Source organism: Marmota flaviventris, chromosome 1 (assembly GCF_047511675.1).
Source record: "Marmota flaviventris isolate mMarFla1 chromosome 1, mMarFla1.hap1, whole genome shotgun sequence".
Classification (NCBI taxonomy): Eukaryota; Metazoa; Chordata; class Mammalia; order Rodentia; family Sciuridae; genus Marmota; species Marmota flaviventris.
Genome location: NC_092498.1, coordinates 185,999,671 through 186,019,449, shown reverse-complemented (window position 1 = coordinate 186,019,449; position 19,779 = coordinate 185,999,671). Strand labels below are relative to the sequence as shown.

The 19,779-nt window shown below is 32.8% G+C and overlaps 2 protein-coding genes across 6 annotated transcripts in view; one reads left to right on the top strand and one right to left on the bottom strand.

The window, feature by feature from the left end:
* Nucleotides 1-16,289, top strand: part of Top2b (DNA topoisomerase II beta) — a 58,073-nt gene extending 41,784 nt beyond the window's left edge. For 2 of the 4 annotated variants that reach the window (XM_027932014.2, XM_027932013.3), the window contains exons 26-36: nt 441-596; nt 742-825; nt 3,045-3,239; nt 6,295-6,439; nt 6,705-6,866; nt 8,359-8,560; nt 9,550-9,629; nt 10,813-10,923; nt 13,346-13,471; nt 14,905-14,999; nt 15,802-16,289. In XM_027932014.2, the coding sequence (XP_027787815.1) occupies nt 441-596; nt 742-825; nt 3,045-3,239; nt 6,295-6,439; nt 6,705-6,866; nt 8,359-8,560; nt 9,550-9,629; nt 10,813-10,923; nt 13,346-13,471; nt 14,905-14,999; nt 15,802-15,969 (1,524 nt within the window). In that variant the 3' untranslated portion in view covers nt 15,970-16,289. The other 2 variants (XM_071619545.1, XM_071619548.1) reach the window with 2 other exon arrangements.
* A 353-nt stretch (nt 16,290-16,642) lies between these two features.
* Rarb (retinoic acid receptor beta) overlaps nt 16,643-19,779 on the bottom strand; it is a 163,345-nt gene continuing 160,208 nt past the window's right edge. For both annotated transcript variants that reach the window (XM_027932017.2, XM_027932019.2), the window contains exon 8: nt 16,643-17,838. In XM_027932017.2, the coding sequence (XP_027787818.1) occupies nt 17,642-17,838 (197 nt within the window). In that variant the 3' untranslated portion in view covers nt 16,643-17,641. The remainder of the gene's footprint in view (nt 17,839-19,779) is intronic.

The window sequence follows — 19,779 nt, the reverse complement described above, 5'->3', positions numbered from 1 at the left end:
TGCAATGATAAAACATTAGTTCTATTCAATAATTTTTAAGATAGTGTCTTCTTAATTCATGACTCAGTTTCTGGGGAAAGCATTTAATTTTTCCTCAGATTTATGGGTGAATAGGAACTGAAGATACTTTTGCTTCTAAAGATTTTATTGTGCATCTTTAGAAAATCTTAATTTCCACCCTCTCTTTTCCTGATACTGGGGATCAAATCCAGAGCCTCACACATACGAGGTATGTGCTCTACCACTGAGCCATACATCCTCAGCCCTTAAACTTTTTTTGTAGGAAATACAGGTTTATAGGTAATTTTGCAGATAATCTGGAATAACCCTACCACCCTGAAGGTGTAGCGCTTGTATAATTTTTAAGTCAGTATTCAATAAATTAAACACTCATTTGATATTATATAGGACTTTAATATGAAGTTTATTATTTTTTACAGGCAGCAGAAGAGGAAGAAACGCAAAACCAGCATGATGATAGTTCCTCTGATTCAGGAACTCCTTCAGGCCCTGATTTTAATTATATTTTAAATATGTCTCTGTGGTCTCTTACTAAAGAAAAAGTTGAAGAACTGATTAAACAGAGAGATGCAAAAGTATGAACTTTTGTGGGTTAAATAATTTGAAACTATTTCAGTATTCCCCATATCTTTTTTCTTTTTCCAAATATAAGTATTTTGATTTACTCTTTATACATTTGAAAGTTATTGAATGTCAAACTCTACTACTTTTTTATTATAGGGACGAGAGGTCAATGATCTTAAAAGAAAATCTCCTTCAGATCTTTGGAAAGAAGATTTAGCAGCATTTGTTGAAGAACTAGATGTATGTTAAGTCTCTATTAAAATATATTTGGAAAACTATGTTTGTAAGATAAGAATGAAAACTTCTAAAATTATCTCAGAATTTCCTTTACCTCTGTTTCACTTAAAATCTAAGTTAGCTCTATGCTAAGCTATAGAGCTACAAATTTATAAAGAAGTTATTTCTGTTATGTGTGAATATAAATGTTAGAAATTTAGAATAAATTAATTCTAATACTTTCTATTAGTTAAAATTTCTTAACTGACTTCTAATTCAACTAATTGAGTCATTTTAATGTTTTCCTGGAAAGAGGTAAGATCATACAATTGTATAAATAATTGACTTTGGGAGTGAAATAATAGTCTCTTTAGACTTATAACAACAACAACAACAAAAAAATTTTTTTCTAGTTTTCTCCAAGTAGAATTCCAATTTATAAATAAAAGAAAAAAATGTATACAAAAAAATATAAAATGCAAACCTTGTCTAAAATTGTCCACTTTAAAAATTAAGTTAATGGCAGCAATTATACCTTGATTTATGCCTGTTAAATATTGTTCATTACTTATACTTTTTAAAAATTAGAGTCACATTTTTCCTGCTGGTTTATACATTACAAAATTAATATTGAACTCATGGATATATCTCAGATGTAGAGTACTTGCCTAGCATGTATGAGGCCCAAGGTTGGATCCCCAGAACTGTGGGGGGATCCATTTAAATGAAGCAAGTCTATGTTAAAAGGAAACTTACTGCTCCTGATTAATATTAATGTATTTGATCAGTGAGTAATAGAATAAAACGGAAAACTTTTAGTGATTATTCCCATAAATTTCCTCATTACTGAAGACAACATTCAAAGCAACCTTAGTGGGGAAAAAAAATGTTCATTTCACTTTTAATTCGTCACTTTATCTTATTATTATTAACAAAGTAGGTCCAAACAACTTATTTAAATTCTAGATGTAGTATTCTTTAAGCATCTAAAACAATTTAGACTTAAATTTCATGTCTTTCTGTATCATTTAAAGTCTAATCATTATATTAGTTGAATATTATATGCTATATTTTGTGTAGTCCTCAAAGTGACCTTATCCCCACCCTAAATGAAAAATATTATTATTAATCTATTATACAGATAAGGATCCAGACCCTAGAGAATTTAAGTAACTTGCTTAGAAAGGACTTATATCATTATGGTTAAGAACAAGTATTTATCCAGTGAGCCCCTCATCATAAAATGGGGATCACAGATATTTTTAATGCCTACTGCATACATGGCTCTGCAAATTATCCATCTAATCTGTCTGTCTGTGGGTACCATGGATTGAGCTCAGGAGTACTGGACCACTGAGCCACATCCTCAGCCCCATATATTATATATATATATATATAAAATATATATTTTAATTAGAGTGTCTCACTGAGTTGCTTAGTGCCTTGCTTTTGCTAAAGCTGGCTTTGAACTTGTGTTGCTTAGTGCCTCCTGCCTCAGCCTCCCAAGCTGCTGCGATTATAGGTGTGCGTCACCGCACCTGGCCAAATTATTTATTTATGAAGGGTACATATTAACAGTAGGAGTGTCAAGGTTAAAATCCAGGTCTTTGGTTTAAAAACTTATGTTATTTTTATTAAATTATTGTGTTATTAATATCTCTTTAAATATCTTTCAAGAGATACAATTTTCCTTGTATCTTTCAAAGCTTGTTAATATTTCAAAGAATAATTTTGTAAAATACAGAATATATGACATTAATCTTGATTATGTCCTCATTTACTGTTATTTAGAACCTCATAAGTTCAGTCTAAGAATCTTGAGACTTTTAATTTTTCATACTTTCTGATTTTGCATTTATGAACCACTATTATGACTAAAACAATGGAAAATAGCTTTATACTTCTTAATAGAATTGCCTTTGTGTGATTTGTCAGACTTCTGATGATACCAGGTCATCAGAGGTCTTGGTCCTATAATAATAAATCTATATAGGATCTTAGAATTGGAAGGGATCATTTTAGTCATTTAGTCACTACCACCCCCTTGTATTAAAAATGAGTTAGGCGAATTGGGGTTACAACTCGGGTCTTCTCACTTTCTTTCATTTCTTTCCCATTACTTAATCTCAGATTGAAAGACAAGCTTTATTTCTTAGTAAAATTTACTTTTTTTATGCTGTAGTGTTTTATCTTTTCTAAGGAGTTGTTTATGCATCCCTTGTCCCCTTAAAATTATACTTCAGAAAGTGGAAGCACAAGAACGAGAAGATATTCTGGCAGGAATGTCTGGAAAAGCAATAAAAGGTAAAGTTGGCAAACCTAAGGTGAAGAAACTTCAGTTGGAAGAGACAATGCCCTCACCTTATGGGAGAAGAATAATTCCTGAAATTACCGCTATGAAGGCAGATGCCAGCAAAAAGTTGCTGAAAAAAAAGAAGGTATAATACATCTCTTGTGTTGGCTTATTAGTTAGTCTATTTCTATATTATGTAAATATATATATAATTCTAATTTTTACCATGAGCTTAATAATGTTTTATTTTTTTCTAATATATTTTAGTTGTTATCAGGAAATCTTATTCTATGAGAGCAGTTGATCCATGGAAAGAACAATATATTATTGATCAAGGATCACATACATGTGAAAAGCTGCTTACTTAATTCAGGATTTTTTGTTTTTTTAAGATGGGTGTCTTACTATGTTGCCCAGGCTGGTCTTGCACTCCTGAGCCCAAGCAATCCTCAGTCTCCCAAGTAGGTGGGACTATAGGTGCATGCCCCTGCACCCAGTTTTAATTCACTTTTTACATGAATTATTCAGCACTCCACCCAGCAACTTTCTAAATTAAAATCTTAGCACAAAAGAGCTTATTAGCTTTAAAATATAAACTTAATTTCTATATCATGACCAATTAAGGAACTCTTATAGAAGAAAAGGGGTTTTTGGCTTTCAAATTAAGTTATCTTTTAATATTCATCTATTTATTTTTGCCTTTAAGTAGTAAGCACATCCTATGTAATTGGCACTGATAGGTGCTATTGAGGACTTAAAAAAAAAATGACATTTACTTGTCCTTGAGCAGGATCTCCAGGGTTAGCCAGAAGGAAAGGTTGGAAAGAAAGTTCAGGACTGAGAAAACAGGATGTGCAGTATGTTTAGGTTAATATTTGTGGGCAGATTGATATTTTGGAGTCCAAGGAATATATATGTAGATATATAGGTGTGTATGTTGGTGGTGGGGGTCCTGTATATGGATATAAATGTAGTGCATAGATAGATAGATAAATTGATTTAACTATATATGTAGGTATATATAGGTAGATACGTAAGTAGTTTGGAAAAGAGGATAGGTCTAATTAGAACTAAGAGCTTAAGTTAGAGTTTGGAGAATTTTCTGTACAGAGCTAGTATTTGAAGCATAGGAACATTGTGACACTAGAGTAGGCACTCTCTTCTTTTCTGATAAACTGAAGTCTTTACCACTCTCCTCTTGCTTTTCTCATCACCACATACACACTTGACTTTCTCCATAGGAAAATGGGTTTTCTTCTTTTCATTTGTTTTTAGCTGCAGTTCTCAGCACTCTTTTCTCCATTTTACACATCTTTTCCTTAAGTAATCACATGTTTGCTCAGAGCTTTTCCCACTTTCAATGATGATTTAAATCTATGTCTCTAAGCCAGGAGATATTTTCAGGAGTGCTAGGCTTACATAGCCACTAGAATGCCCAAACCCCTCAGACTTAGCACATCTACAACTGGACCTCTTGTTCTGATTTCAAAACCTGCTCTGTGCCTTCTCTTAGTATCTTAACTCACTGCCAGCACTAACCACCAAAAAATGTGAGTTTTCCCATTTAATCTATAAATACTATTGGCTGCCTATTAAGTAATTCCAAAATCCATATACTTACCTTGGTGCCTTTTGACACTGCTTTAGAATTATATAAGTTGTCTTTGAGTACTTTAAAGTGGTGGTCTTATCCAGTCTCCCTGTCTCTAGTTAGTTGTGATTTCTGCTTTTTTTTTTTCTACTTTATTCCTTTTAGATTTGTCTTTTACCACCAGAATGATATTTCTAAAAAGTAAGTGACTCTCCACTGCTTACATACAGAGTCTGGTATATAGTGATTTAATATCTACATGCCTTCTTATGTTTATACTCCAGTCTATTCTTTCTCCTCACTTTTCCTTGAATTACAGTAGACTCTTTTCTGTGTTTAAAGCCAAATAGATCAAACATAATGTGGTATTTCATGCCTCTTTGCCTTCTGCTAGGGATACTCTTTACTACTCACCTAGCAAACTTACATGATTCCTTCAGAACTCGGGATACTCTTTACTACTCACCTAGCAAACTTACATGATTCCTTCAGAACTCAATCAGAAAGCCTTCTCTATGGATCCTTCCCTGACCTTGCATTCAGCAGTTTCTCACTTTCCACCTTGTGTCACTGCCTTCTGTATTTGTTATTTGTATCATAATGATTAGTCTTTTTCTATCCTTCTGCCCCCATAGTCTTAGGGTTGGGGACTTTGCCTTACAGTGCCTAGCAGTGCATGACACGTGTTGCTTATTGTCTTTCAAAAATTTGAATGTCTTTTCTAGTCTATATAAGCCTTGACCAAAGGAACTTACTTTGCAGGTGCCTTTTAGTGTGCTTAGCTATTTGCAAGTTCTTTGATTATCAGATGCTGACTTCTTGTAAGCATAAGCTGTGATCTCATTGAAGGTACCAGAAAATTAGATTAGTAAGCAATATAATTTGCTTCAGATAAATAAAGTAAAACATGATCTGATCATAGTCATATTTTAGGGCCTCAACTAAATACAGATTAGTGGGATTTGTTATTACACATTCATACATGCATACAACATAATTTAGTCAATTTCATTTCTACTTTCCCTTTTTCTCCCTTCCTTTCCTCTCTCCCCTGGTCTCCTTCTACTCTACTGGTTTCCCTTCTATTTTTATTAGATTCCTCCCTGCCCCCTACCTTTTTTCTCTTTAGCCTTTACATGAGAGAGAAAACATATAATACTTCATTTTAAGTTCAGCTTATTTTGCGTGACATGATGTTTTCAAGTTGCATCCATTTTTTTTCTGCAAATGACATAATTTCATTGTTCTTTATGGCTGAGTAAAAAATTCCAGTGTCTGTCTATTTCACATTTTCTTTATCTAATCATATGTAGAAAGGCACCTAGGCTGGTGTGAAATGTGCTACTATATCATGGGCATGCATGTATCACTATAGAATGCCGACTTTAATTCTTTTCAGTAAAAACCAAGGAGAGTGATATAGCTGGGTCTATAGTGGTTCCATTCTTAGTGTATTAGGGAAGCTCCATATTGATTTCCATCAAGGGTCACATTTTTAAAGAACACACTTGATATAAAGAAGCTCTCTATTAAGTGGAAGTATATTTCTAAAATATTTAGTGTTAATTTATATACATATTTATGATTTAATTTTCTTTTTAATATGTAGGGTGATCTTGATACCACAACAGTGAAAGTGGAATTTGATGAAGAATTCAGTGGAACACCAGTAGAAGGTATAGGAGAAGAGGCACTGACTTCATCAGTTCCTGTAAATAAAGGTCCCAAACCCAAAAAGGAGAAAAAGGAGCCTGGTGAGAAATTATTGGGGGTGTGTGTGTGTGTGTGAGTGTGAGCGCCACATACACAGAGAATATTATGTGTACCGGGTATTTCTGGAGTTTTTAAGTTGTGCTTTTTTTTTTTTTTTTTAAAGTTGCTAGTAGTTGAAGTAATATTTTCAATTTTCATGAACATTTATTATTTTATAATGAACTTTTCATTATAGCACTTTTATTTGTACTAATTACATTTGTATAAATACTTCTGTATATCTTATTACTGTTGTTTTGCTTTTAGGTACCAGGGTTAGAAAAACACCTACATCATCTGGTAAACCTGGTGCAAAAAAAGTGAAGAAACGGAATCCTTGGTCAGATGATGAATCCAAGTCAGAAAGTGATTTGGAAGAAACAGAACCTGTGGTTATTCCAAGAGATTCTTTGCTTAGGAGAGCAGCTGGTATAATGATATGTTTCATGTTTTTTTGTATATTATATAGTTTGAAATTATTAGTATTAGCTATGTTGCTAAAGCTATAGTAAGACAAAAGAAGTTATAGTAAGACAAAAAAAATTCTAGAATGATCTTTTCTAGTAAAGTTGGACACACATTTTTCTAAAGTAAATCATATTTTCTTCTTGAATCTTATAGAGTTTGGAATATATTCCCTCCATAACTTTTTTAAGCTACTTGGTTTTTAAAAAAGTGCATTAGAAGTATGCCAGTGATGGATTAGAAGACCTTTGTGCTTTTGTTTTTGTTTTCTACCACTTGTGTCATGAAAAATTTCTCCTAATTTAAGAATTTTATTCTATGCACATAGATCTCTTAGATAATCCCAGAGGTAAGATTAAACTGTAGAATCCCATTTTTTTATTTTAAATTCCTGTAAGCATGTGACTTGATCCTTTCTGGATATACATAAACTTGAAGTATTCAATTAAAATATGATGTATTTCTTGTTTTATCAATTCTTCTCAAATTTTGTAAGTCCTAATTTATTTAAATGAATGATGCAACGTTGTGGTTATGTAACTCTGGTAGATATATTTTTAATTATATGTCAGGCTTTGAATTTTTGATTTTTCTAATCATTAGGTGATTGAATTTCTTTTCCTAATGTACATATATATAGGTGAAAGAACAGAGGTATAAGTTACATGAAAATTAATAAAGTGCTTCAAAATGTATTTAGGCTTTTCCAAACATGAAAAATGAAATATAAAATTTCATATCATACAAATGTTTAAAAATTTTATTCCATAAAACCTAGAAATTATAAAACTAGCTTACATTATACCAATGTCTTTCCCCATACCAGTATCTTTTTGCATTATATCAAACTATTGTTTTATTATCATATTGAGGTTTTATGTTTCCTGTCTTTTCTCATTTATCTGAAATTTACTGTCTTTGTTATTTCGTGGTAAAATGAACTTTGAAGATAGGTTTTCTCTTAGCCTCTTTAGATTAAAAACTTCTTTTTTTTTAAAGAACTACAAAAATTGTCATTTGTAACCCCAGAAAATGGGAAATAGTAGTAGTAATTTGTACAGTGGTTATAGGCAACGAGGCCTTTTGACTACTTTTTGTTTTTGAGTAATATTTAAGTATAACAAATAGCATTCTAACCAAATAGTCCTGTCAGTTTGTTTTAATATGTAGCATTGTGTACCCTCCAGAAAAGTGTAAGACAGATTATAACATTTTGAGGCCAAAATTGTTCGTTTTAGTATCTTAATGCTTGTTTTTTTCCTCGTGTATTTAAAAATATTTCATGTGGATAAAGCTAGGATTTAAATTAACATTCTTTTGTCTGTTTTTTGAGATGGGATCTCACTATGTTGCCCAGGCTGGACTCAAGCCATCCTTCTCCTTTAGTCTCTGGAGAAGCTGGGACTCTAGGTCTGTACCACCATGCCTGGCTAATATTTATTTTTTATTCTTGTAGCTGAAAGACCTAAGTACACATTTGATTTTTCTGAAGAAGAGGATGATGATGCTGATGATGATGATGACAATAATGATTTAGAGGAATTGAAAGTTAAAGCATCTCCCATAACAAATGATGGGGAAGACGAATTTGTTCCTTCAGATGGTTTAGATAAAGATGAATATACATTTTCTCCAGGCAAATCAAAAACTACTCCAGAGTAAGTAATGAAGCAGCTGCTGTTTAATAATATGATGTAGTTGTTTTAGGCTTTTGCCAAAGATCTTATAGTGAGTTCCAAGAAATTATGATTCTAGGTAAGATTTTCTTCATGAATTAATCTTGTTAATATTGTAGCTATTCCATAGCTATTGCTGTAGTTTAGAGGAAGGAATGGCAAATTTTTTTTCATAAAGTGCCTAACAGTAAATATTTTAGGCTTTGCAGGCCATATGGATTCTGTCATAGCTACTCATTCCTGCCAGTGTAATGAGACAAGAGCCATAAACATTATGTAAATAATTGAGTATAGCTATTCCAGTAAAATATTACTTACAAAAATACACAGGAGGCTCATGGTATATTGTTGGATAACTCTTGATTCTGAGAAAAGTTACTAAAATTTTCAAATTGAGAAGTTTGTTTCTTCCCTGAATTTGGCCTTGATCTTTTTTTTTTCCTTGCTTTTAGTGACTGTCAGTACTAAAATTCAAGATATAAAGTTTGTGAACTATTTGAGGTTTTGTAAAGTATTTTTTTCACTTAAAATAATTGGCCTTGACCAAATTCTGAAATAATTGCCTACCTGTGGCCTAAGATAAGAGATTATTGCCTGCTCTAAGGGAGATTCTGTTTTCTCCTTGGGTCTTTGCTAATAATTTGCTGATGTCAAATTCTGGAATGATTATTTCTATCAATCATAGAATTTTGTTTAATGGTATTTTGAATAACTTTAAACCATTGCTCAGTTCTTATTTTATGTTAAATTATTGATTTTTCGTGTGTGTCTGTATCAACATGGTTTGTGTTCAGGTATGCACACTGGTGAAAAAGGTTTTTTGGTCCTGTCTTTAACAGAAAAAGAGAAAGAAATGAAAGAACAAAAGTTTTACTCTGTGATAATAATCCTGCAATAACTTGTCAGGGTTAAAAGCAGACATTTTAATTTTAATTATATCATCTTTGTGGTGTTTATTTTCTTTCTAATAGAAAATCTTCACATGACAAAAAAAGTCAGGACTTTGGGAATCTCTTCTCATTTCCTTCCTACTCTCAGAAGTCAGAAGATGGTATGCTCATTTAGACATCTCATTGTTAATTATTATTGCTGTGTTTGGTTGGAGAGAAATCAGTAGATAAATCATTAGGTCAGGATTTAATTTCTGAATAATTTATGAGTAGGGATCTACTTTTTTACATTTTTCTCAGTATATTAAGGTTTATTTACTTTTCCTGAGGTGATTCACAACTGATTTGGTTGGAATAGGTGTTATGGAACATTTAATATAGATAGACAGATGCTAAACTATTTATGTAAAGAGTATTGATATAGTGTTTAAATAATGAGAGAAAAGAAATATAAAAAAAATTGGAAGATGAAAACTTGATTTTCATGGCATTGTGAAGTCCTCAGGGTACCAATATAGATGCAGATTTGTTTTACTACATTCTAGTAGCTAAGAAACTAAAACCTTCAGAGGAACAAATTTAAGCAGGGTGTATTTTTTTATTTCCTGTGTTTCTTAATGTGTGACATTTTTACTTACTTGATTCACTGTCTTACATTTTTAAGTACACGTATATTTAAATACACACAGACATTACCTAAATTTGGTACATGTTTTATATGTATAGATAGACGTTCATTTTAACAACATGTCAAAATCATTATGTATAAATATTCACTTAATCCAAGTAGCTATTTTAAAATTCCTGCTATGGTTTGAGGGAGGAAATAATTGATTGCCTAATTATACTAATTTGTGTGTAAAAATTAACTGAAGGTAAGTCTGCATGCATGCCTTTTAATTAATCTCCAGTGATTTATTGATTTTAAAAATATGGAAGCCTACTACTCTTTTACATTTGAACATTATTACTAATGTTCCTGAAAGGTTAGTGGTATTATTTGTTTAGATACTAAAATAACCAATGGAGTTTTTCATATATTATTTTAAAATAAATCAGCAGTATATATATTTTTAACTGGTCAGTTAGGTTTTAAATGATTAGTTTTGGGGTACTACTCTATGCATTTCTGTATTGTTTCACAGCAGAGTTAATATTTTTGAGGTATAACATTGATATATTTTTTATTTTCAGCTGTTTGTGTATTGTGGATTATATGATCACAAAATAGAAACTTACAAGATCAATTATCTAGCTAAAGAGAAGTCATCAGTTAAAAGAATCAAAGTTTACTCAGAGGTCTTTATAGAATCTCTTTACTAAAAACAGCTTTGAAATTTTTAGATTCAGCTAAATTTGACAGTAATGAAGAAGATACTGCTTCTGTTTTTTCACCATCATTTGGTCTGAAGCAAACAGATAAAGTTCCAAGTAAAACAGTAGCTGCTAAAAAGGGTATGTGCTTTTATTTGATTGTGTTAAACATTGCATAAGCCATGTAGGGATAATTGATGTAAAATGAAATTTAATATAATTTGAACTATTTGTGCTAGGATGTCACTATAATAATGTTAAAGTTTAAATCAGTATAAGAAGAATCTCTCATTTTAGAAAATGGGAGACAACTATTAAAATGTTTACAAGACTACATTTTAAAGCTGTTATAATTATCGAATGCATTGATATCTAAAAGTAGTTTTCTGGTAAAGTTCCTTGTTAGATTTTTAAAGTGGATTGAAATCTTCTTTTATTCTAGTAGCCTGACTCTTATCTATGTCAATCTTGCCTCTACTCCTTATGTGACAGATTGGTTAGTTCAGTTAGGATCCTCTTTTTCTCTATGAGTCATGTAATTTTCTTCTTAGCCTTAGATCATCCATGAAACACCACGTTTCTAGCACCAAAGTATATACCTTGGTCTTTTTGAAGGAGATCAGTATTGGTCTTTTGTGTTTAGAAGACAATACTGTACTTTGAAAGATAGATTTAACTGAGATGCTGTATAAAACAACAAATAAACAATACAGGCTGTTCCCTAAGGATCTTAAAAATCTACACCATGCCACACCATTATATTTACTTGTGTGTCGAGTGGAGCAGAATAACTATAAAACTCCCTACTTAAACTATGAATATATTAAGGCAGTGGTGACACTGATTGGCTATAAAAGAGTTTCTCTAGCCACAGTGGGTTATATACCCATATCCGGTTGCCCTTAGCTCTTCAGTACCCATTGACCAGCATATACATTCTTTGCTGGAGGAATTTCTCTTTACAGTTGTGCTGGCATATTAATACTTTCCTGCCCTCAGCTGTCTTTAGTTGAGGGCAGGAAAGTATTAGTTCAGTGACTGAACTATTACTATGAAAGTAATTGACTGAATTATTTATTTATAATTAAATAAATAGTTTGGTGCCCTTACCTCTCAGGTAAGCGAACTCTGGGATATATGTTTTATACTGGTTCCTCCAAATTCTCCCTCTAGTGTTCTTCTAAAATATAATTCCCATAAAATATTTCAATAAGAAGACACATCATGTCTCACTGAGATTTTCTGTATTAGTCCTAAATTACATGTATTATTATACAAGTTAAATTCTGTAATCCCAGTTGTTTATGGCAAAAAGGCAACCTGTATATTCAGATAATTAACTATGTTTGTCTGGTAGTGTTGAAAATGCGACTGCACTACAGGTTTGGAAAACTTGCCGAATAAAAACATAATCCCTGTTACCCAGCTTTGTCACATTTTTGTTCCTACTGTAGGGAGCCTCAAGATTCTTGTGGTAGATTTAGTCATTAGGATTCAAAGTGGGGAAAAACCATAGTCTTTGGCTCCTACCACCATAAAGAAGTAGAGTTCCTTGGATGGGGTTATAGCTCAGCAGTAGAGCGCTAGCCTCACACATGTGAGGCACTGGGTTTGATCCTTAGTACCACATAAAAATAAATAAAATAAAGATATTGTGTCCATCTTAAAAAAAAAAAAAAAAAAAGGGAAGTGGAGTTCCTCCTGCTGTTGTCTAGTGAGGGTACCTTATCTCTACCATCTTAGATTAAGACTAGGAATACATTTTCCATAGACTCAGCACTGATTTTTAATTTTTAATAAAAAATCTGCAATTAATTTATCTATTCAATACATAGATTTCCAAATTAGATTTTACTACACAAGTAAAAAGTAATGATCAGTTTTTATGAAGAACTATAAATAAGCTAAAAAATATGCTTTATTTTTAAAACAAAATACAACAAAGTAGAGACCTTCTATCTGTTGTCTATTTATCTAGGATTTTCATGTATTTTTTTTCCTTTCTATTCATTATATTTGAGGATTCTATAAAAATGTGCTTTTCTGGGCTGGGGCTGTGAATCAGTGGTAGAGCGCTTGCCTTGAACGTGTGAGGTACTGGGTTTGATCCTCAGCACCAGATAAAAGTAAATACATAAATAAAGATATTGTGTCCATCTATGACTAAAAAAAATATTTTTTAAAAAAATGCTCTTTGCCCATTCTAACTTATTTTCAAAACTAGAACTTAACATGTAGTTGTATTTGGATTATAATTTGTCAGATGTTAGTTTTTTGTCATGACTATATTATATTTAAAATTGTTTAATTCATTTTAATAGCCCTTAAAATATCTCAGTTGAATTATTTAAAAGCAAATTACGCATAATTAAATAAAAAGCAGTTGTCGTCTATAAGAAATTGTTTGCCTTTACACTGGCATCAAGCAGAGAGAGACCATGTTATTTAGGGCCACTCCATTTTTTTGTCAGCAGTAAGAAATTTCATTGTTTCAGAACTCACTTCAGCTGTTTTGTTGATCAGTATATTACAATGACCGATGAAATGGATATTTGCTTAATAGGAAAACCATCTTCAGATACAGGCCCTAAGCCCAAGAGAACCCCCAAACAGAAGAAAGTAGTAGAAACTGTGAACTCTGATTCTGATTCAGAATTTGGCATTCCAAAGAAGACTACAGCACCAAAAGGTGAGGCTTATCTTCATATAAACCTTTAACATATGCCATCTGGAAAAGATTGATTTATTTTATTGGCTTTAGAGAGTCTGGATACCTATTTTATTTTAAGCTGCTTTCCTCCTCAATAAGCAGTATGTCTAAGAATCGGTATTGAGTTAGAGCCTAAAGGAAATAAAGCAATTAGTCCCATCTCTTTGTTTAACCCGTTAAAACACAGAGATTTAACTAGGTTAGTTAAGAATTCCTAAGAATTGTTTAAAGACCTCTGCACCTAACTCACTAAATGTTGTTATTAGAAAGGCAAATTGGGATTTAGCACTTAAGAGTCCTAGATCTAGCCCACTTCAATTATCTAGAAAACAAAATGACTATACTCAGGGCCACACAAGGAACTAGTGCCAGTTCTTCCTGGTACCCTTTCTTTGCCTCCAGAATGGAAAGCCCTTAAAGATATTGAATATATATGTGAGATTGAATATATATGTGAGGCATAACACTCAGAGTAGTGCTTTAGCCTTTTATAAAACTAAAGAATATTTTCATCAATGTATTTGTTTAAGTATTGGTTGGTGAGGACTATAAAACTACAGGGAAACTAGGGCGCATATAAGTGTAAAAAAGAATCATGGACTGGGACAGGGGAGGTCAATACTTAAGGTATACACAGTTTGAAACCTTCACAAATTTAGAAGTGCTACTTCATTGATTAATGAGATCAACTATGATATCCCAAGATTATTTAGGCTGTCTTTTCTTACCAGTATAGTGTAGATCATAACTATCATGGCATTTAAGATTTAGAAGTGCAATTTATTTTTCTTTCTTCCTCCAATGATGAAAATAAGAGGTTAGGTAGGTTTAAAAATAATGTTGAATGTAGTGAGTGTAGGTTTGACAATAAATATGGATTTGACATGTTATTTTTTATAATTAATAGTGGGGAATTTATTCTAACACTGCTAATCTAAGTGGGATCTACAGTTTTACTTACCTGTGATAAGTATAATTGAGAATAAGCATCTTGTGTTAATTAAACATGCTATTAGTTTTTTATTAATTCATGTTTTATATTTTTAAAAGTATTGTTCCAGAACAAATTGGAAATTAAAAGAAGTTTTTACCATCATATGTAACTTAAGCACTCTTGAAAGGGATTTCCTTCCCAGGCCCAAGGACCACATACATAAAATGCCAATATTTTATTATCAGGGGCTTGGTCATTAAAATTTGTCTCCAGGATTTTCCCACTAGTTTAATAAATGTATTTGTGAAATATTTTTTAGTCATACTAACACAACAGAATTAAAAACCAAAGTGTATGTCTTCTTGGAGATCAGATTACAGTGCTGCATCGATTGGACATGCCTAAGAAATGATGTTTTGCATTTGTTTTTATGTTGCATTTACCCTTGGGAGGAAAAAACCTTTTGTATTATTTTAAGGTAAAGGCCGAGGGGCAAAGAAAAGGAAAGCTTCTGGCTCAGAAAATGAAGGTGACTATAACCCTGGCAGGAAAACATCTAAAACAACAAGCAAGGTAATAAAAAATGTTATTTTAGTGCATAACCGTGCATCTTATTTAAGCTGATCTCTGACTTAGTTGACTTATTATTGTCTTGTAATATCTTGAAACCTAGCACCATATCAATACAGTTAAATAATTACAAAGTATAAATTTACATAATTAGCACACTTATCTAAAAACTAGACCTATTAATTAACCTCCTTAGAATCTTCCTTTTCATCCACTGAGCTGTAGTAGTTATATCTTATTTGAAAAATACTTTCTTTTTAACTTGAAAGATTTGTGGCTGATTTTCTCAATTAACCGACCCTTTTCCAAAAACACTCTTTTAAAGGTAAATTGGTGACATCAGATATTTCTGTTTTCTCTACCTATTAGAACTTAGAAATATAATTGTGTACATTTGTAACTTTGTGATACTTTTTACCTCTTTCATTCAGTTGTCTTCTGTGACTCTTCTATATTTTTATAAACTGTTTTACACACTGTACATCATGTTTTTCTCCCATGCATTCTTATACATACTCAAAAAGGAAGTTTGAACTTTTACTAGTTTGGGCATTATGCATATTTGTTGGGTAATATATAATATTTATTTTCAGAATAAATATTAAATATAGAAAACTACCAAGGTGGCAAATTTTGTATTGAATCCTTTTATTCCTTCCCAAATGGGTTTTAAGGCTTAGCATTACAATGATTCTGAATTTCAAAGCACCTTTATTTGTAATACTTTTTAAATGTAAGTGGAGTGGATGTAATAGTTTTTAACACTATTTTCTTTTTTAACTTGGGTTTTAAATCAAAATTCTAGAAACCGAAGAAAACATCTTTTGACCAGGATTCAGATGTGGACATCTTCCCCTCAGACTTTACTTCTGAACCACCTTCTCTGCCACGGACCGGTCGGGCGAGGAAAGAAGTAAAATATTTTGCAGAGTCTGATGAAGAAGAAGATGTTGATTTTGCAATGTTTAATTAAGTGCCCAAAGAGCACAAACATTTTAACAAATACCTTGTGTTGTCCTTTTGTCTTTTCTGTCTCAGACTTTTGTACATCTGGCTTATTTTAATGTGATGATGTAATTGATGGTTTTTTATTATTGTGGTAGGCCTTTTAACATTTTGTTCTTACACATACAGTTTTATGCTCTTTTTTACTCATTGAAATGTCATGTACTGTCTGATTGGCTTGTAGATTGTTATAGAATATCGTGCATTAGCACAGATTTTAATTGTCATGGTTGCAGACTACAGACCTGCTTTTTGAAATGAAATTTAAACATTAAAAATGGAACTGTGTTCTCTGTCTCTTTACTGAAGAATAAAAAATAGTAAAAGCTCCCACACACTTTTAAAATAAATATATTTTATTCTTTGCCAGGAGACTCCATGGAAAAAGGTAAACAGTATATGAACATAGAAAGCATTGTTAAACAATCTCAATGTACAAACAGAGCCAGTGAAAGTACATCACAGACTTGCTAATATAAAAAAAAAAATCCACTAGTGCTTAAATGAGAACTAAGAAACTGACACTTGTATCTGTTAACCACTCTACCACAGCTTTCACTCTGCTTCATAGTGATTGAACAAGGTCAAAGGAGGCAGATTCAATGCCCATGCCTTTGGGAGTTAATGTTAGCCCCTTGGCATTTAAAAAAAAAAAAAAAAACTGGAAAAAAAAAATCCCAATATCAGGCATGAATCAGGAAAGACACTAGTTACATGGTCCAGGTGGTAGACCAGCCTAATTATCCCATGAAATTTTCCTAATGGCTTGTGAAACAGGTAAACAAAAACTTATTAACACTGAAAAGTGTTTTTGCCTTGAAGGCTATCATTACTGTAAAAATGTATTTTTTTTTGTTTTGTTTTTATTGTGAATTTGTCATTAAACAAGTAATAAACCACTTTTAAGTTAAAGTGACATTAACAGTTGAACAAATGACATTTGATTAACTGAACTGGCAGTTACACTGATACAGAATTCTCTTCTGCTAGTGCAGTGAATTTGTATACTTTTACTGGGCAACATGAAATAAAAGATGCAATTGAGAGCATCAAAAAGAGCAAGGACAAGCTTCCATACTAACTAAATTAGAATATCTTATCTTGTCATACTGTACAATAGTCCTATTTCCTTACCTTGATGTCTTGATTATCCATGAAGAAAGCAAGACACTGATCTTTTTGAACCTTTCTTAGGTGGACACGTACAGTAGTCTATTTCATAACCTTGGTGTCTTGGTTACTGAGTATGCAAGACAAAAGGAAAGCACCAAACATACAGTTTAGAAAGAACAGAGCCGTACTTCTGTATGTACAAAGTCCTCAGAAACTTAACCAGGGCTAACTCATTTTGACTGGGTCTTTGCCATGCAATCTTGACTGTTCAAAGAGGAAAATAGAAGCTTTTAGTTAGTTTCTGGTTGCATGAAATGGCTGATTTTTAGAATTTGAAAAGTCTGTATTTCTAGGTAAGTTACACAGTGAGGAGTATATATATTGATACATACGAAACTTCTTGGTCCTTCTTGAATTTTAATATATTTTCAGTCCAAAAACTAAGCAGCAGTAAAAATGTTTTTCCTTGCATTTTAAATCCCGGAACTGAAGGTACTGAGGAATGTTTGAAGTAGCTGGGAAATGTCTTATTGCACCAGTGGTGACTGACTGACCCCACTGTTTTCCACTGAGCTGGGTGAAATACTGGGACTGTGCTCTGCTGTGTTCCCACTTGAACTTGGGGTCAAGGGTTCATGTCCTTCAGAATTCTCCAGCATTTCCTGAATAAGAGGTGGCATTGATCCAGGAATTTCCATTTTCAATGTAATTACACGTTCTGCACCTTTTCAAAAGAGATAACAGAAATCTGGTTAAGATAAGGACTCACAGTAGATTAAAAAGGGACCAACTTTTCATCAACTTTAACAAGGGTGTTTCCTCAGACTTAGGAAGGTGTTATAAAATAGATCAGTGGCTTTTATCTTTGTTGAAAATGATGCATCCATTACTGTAGTTCTCAAATACAGTCACAAGTACATTTGGGAATATCATCCAGCAGAAGTGATGTTAATGCGTTCTGTAGTTTGAAGCCCACTGGGTTCTTTGGGGGTGTGGCTCTGGAGATGTAACCCAAAGGCACTTTACCACTGAGCTACATCCCCAGTCTTATTTTAAATTTTGAGATAGTTGCTTGGATCCTCAATAAGTTGCTGAGGCTGGCCTTGAACTTGCTCACAGCTTCCCATGCTGCTGGGATTACAGGCCTGTGCCACCATGCTTATCTGCAGACTAGGTTCTTAACGAGCTCACGGTCACAGTGGGCTGACAGAAAGCCTGATTTTTTGGCCACTGTAGCTGATACTATTGCTCCTCTTGAAAACAGAATATTGTGCAGGCAATACCTCCCAGAGGCTATCCTAATTTTACAACAGTAAAACATGTTTGCTTTACAGAAAAGCAGCAGAGATGTGGTGACATGTTTACTTTGAGAGTTCCAATGCTTCAGTCAGTTTCAGGAGAAAGCGTAATTCACAAAGGTACGTTCCCAATAAAAGATGAGACTATCTTAAAAATGAGACAGTTGAAAGATGCCAACTATCCACAACTGGAGAAATTGACTTGAGTAATCAATGTGTGGTGGTTTTCAATAACTTAATCTAGGATTGTAATACCCATCTAAAAGCCGATAGCCACGAGTGGGTAGTTAAACAAACCCATTAAATAAAATAAGATTAGAAAAACAGTGCCTCAGTGGAATTAGTTACATTTTGATGCTTGAGAACCATGTGTCCAGTAACCACACTATTAGTGTGCCTTGTGGAGTATTTCCATAATCACAATAAATTTCTATTATGTCTCACTGGCCTGCTTATCTCTAGAAAATGATAGTTTAACACTCTCATTTAAAGAAATAAGGATATATTCATAATTCCATTTTTCAAGCACTGGAACCTGTCTTTTGCTTCTTAATCCCATGTTAGGGATGAACTTAGAATCTCTCATTGCGGAAACCTCTTAGGAGCTTGAGAATTGAACCAAGCCAATTCACTGTGGTTTTAAGCACTCTGACATGCAGGGTTTGTTCCTTGGCCTGGCAAGGTCTCCAGGTATAGAGGATGCAAAATGGAAAGAAGCCTGACAAATCATAGCACAACTGGTAGGAGGTATAGTTGCCGAGTGACCTCTTTATATAGAAAAACCCTACTCTTAACAATTGTGGTATGGCTCTAGGTACTTCTAGAATTGCTCCAGTAGCCGCAAAAATTGAAAATGACTAAATAAAGAATATAGCCTTTAGGAAGGCAAGAATTCTTTTGCTTAGAAGTGTGCAAAGTATATCTGCGTATGCACAGGAGAGCTATGGGTACAACGATGAAGAAACACAGAAACACTTAACCGGTAACAATTTCCCTAAGTTCTGTTCAATTATCTTGGGGTTCAGATGTTCAGGGAAATGGATATCAAGTTTATATAAACCAGACATGAAAGTTGGAGTGAAAGGTATAAAACCAGAAAATTAAAAAGGCTGTTATATGGTACAGTCTCTTGAAAACAACGTTTTTCTAATTAGTCATGCAAATTTTAAAACTCTCAATGATCTATTAAGATCACTGGGAACTGGTATGTACTTTTTTTCTTCTACTCTTAATTCTATGCTAGATATTAACATGTCTCACTAAAGAAACTTCTTAGAAGGAGCTTATGAATTGAGTAGGTTAAGATTTGATGTTGTGTGTGTATGTGTGAGAGAGGGAGGGAGAGAGAGAAAAAAGAACTTAATTCT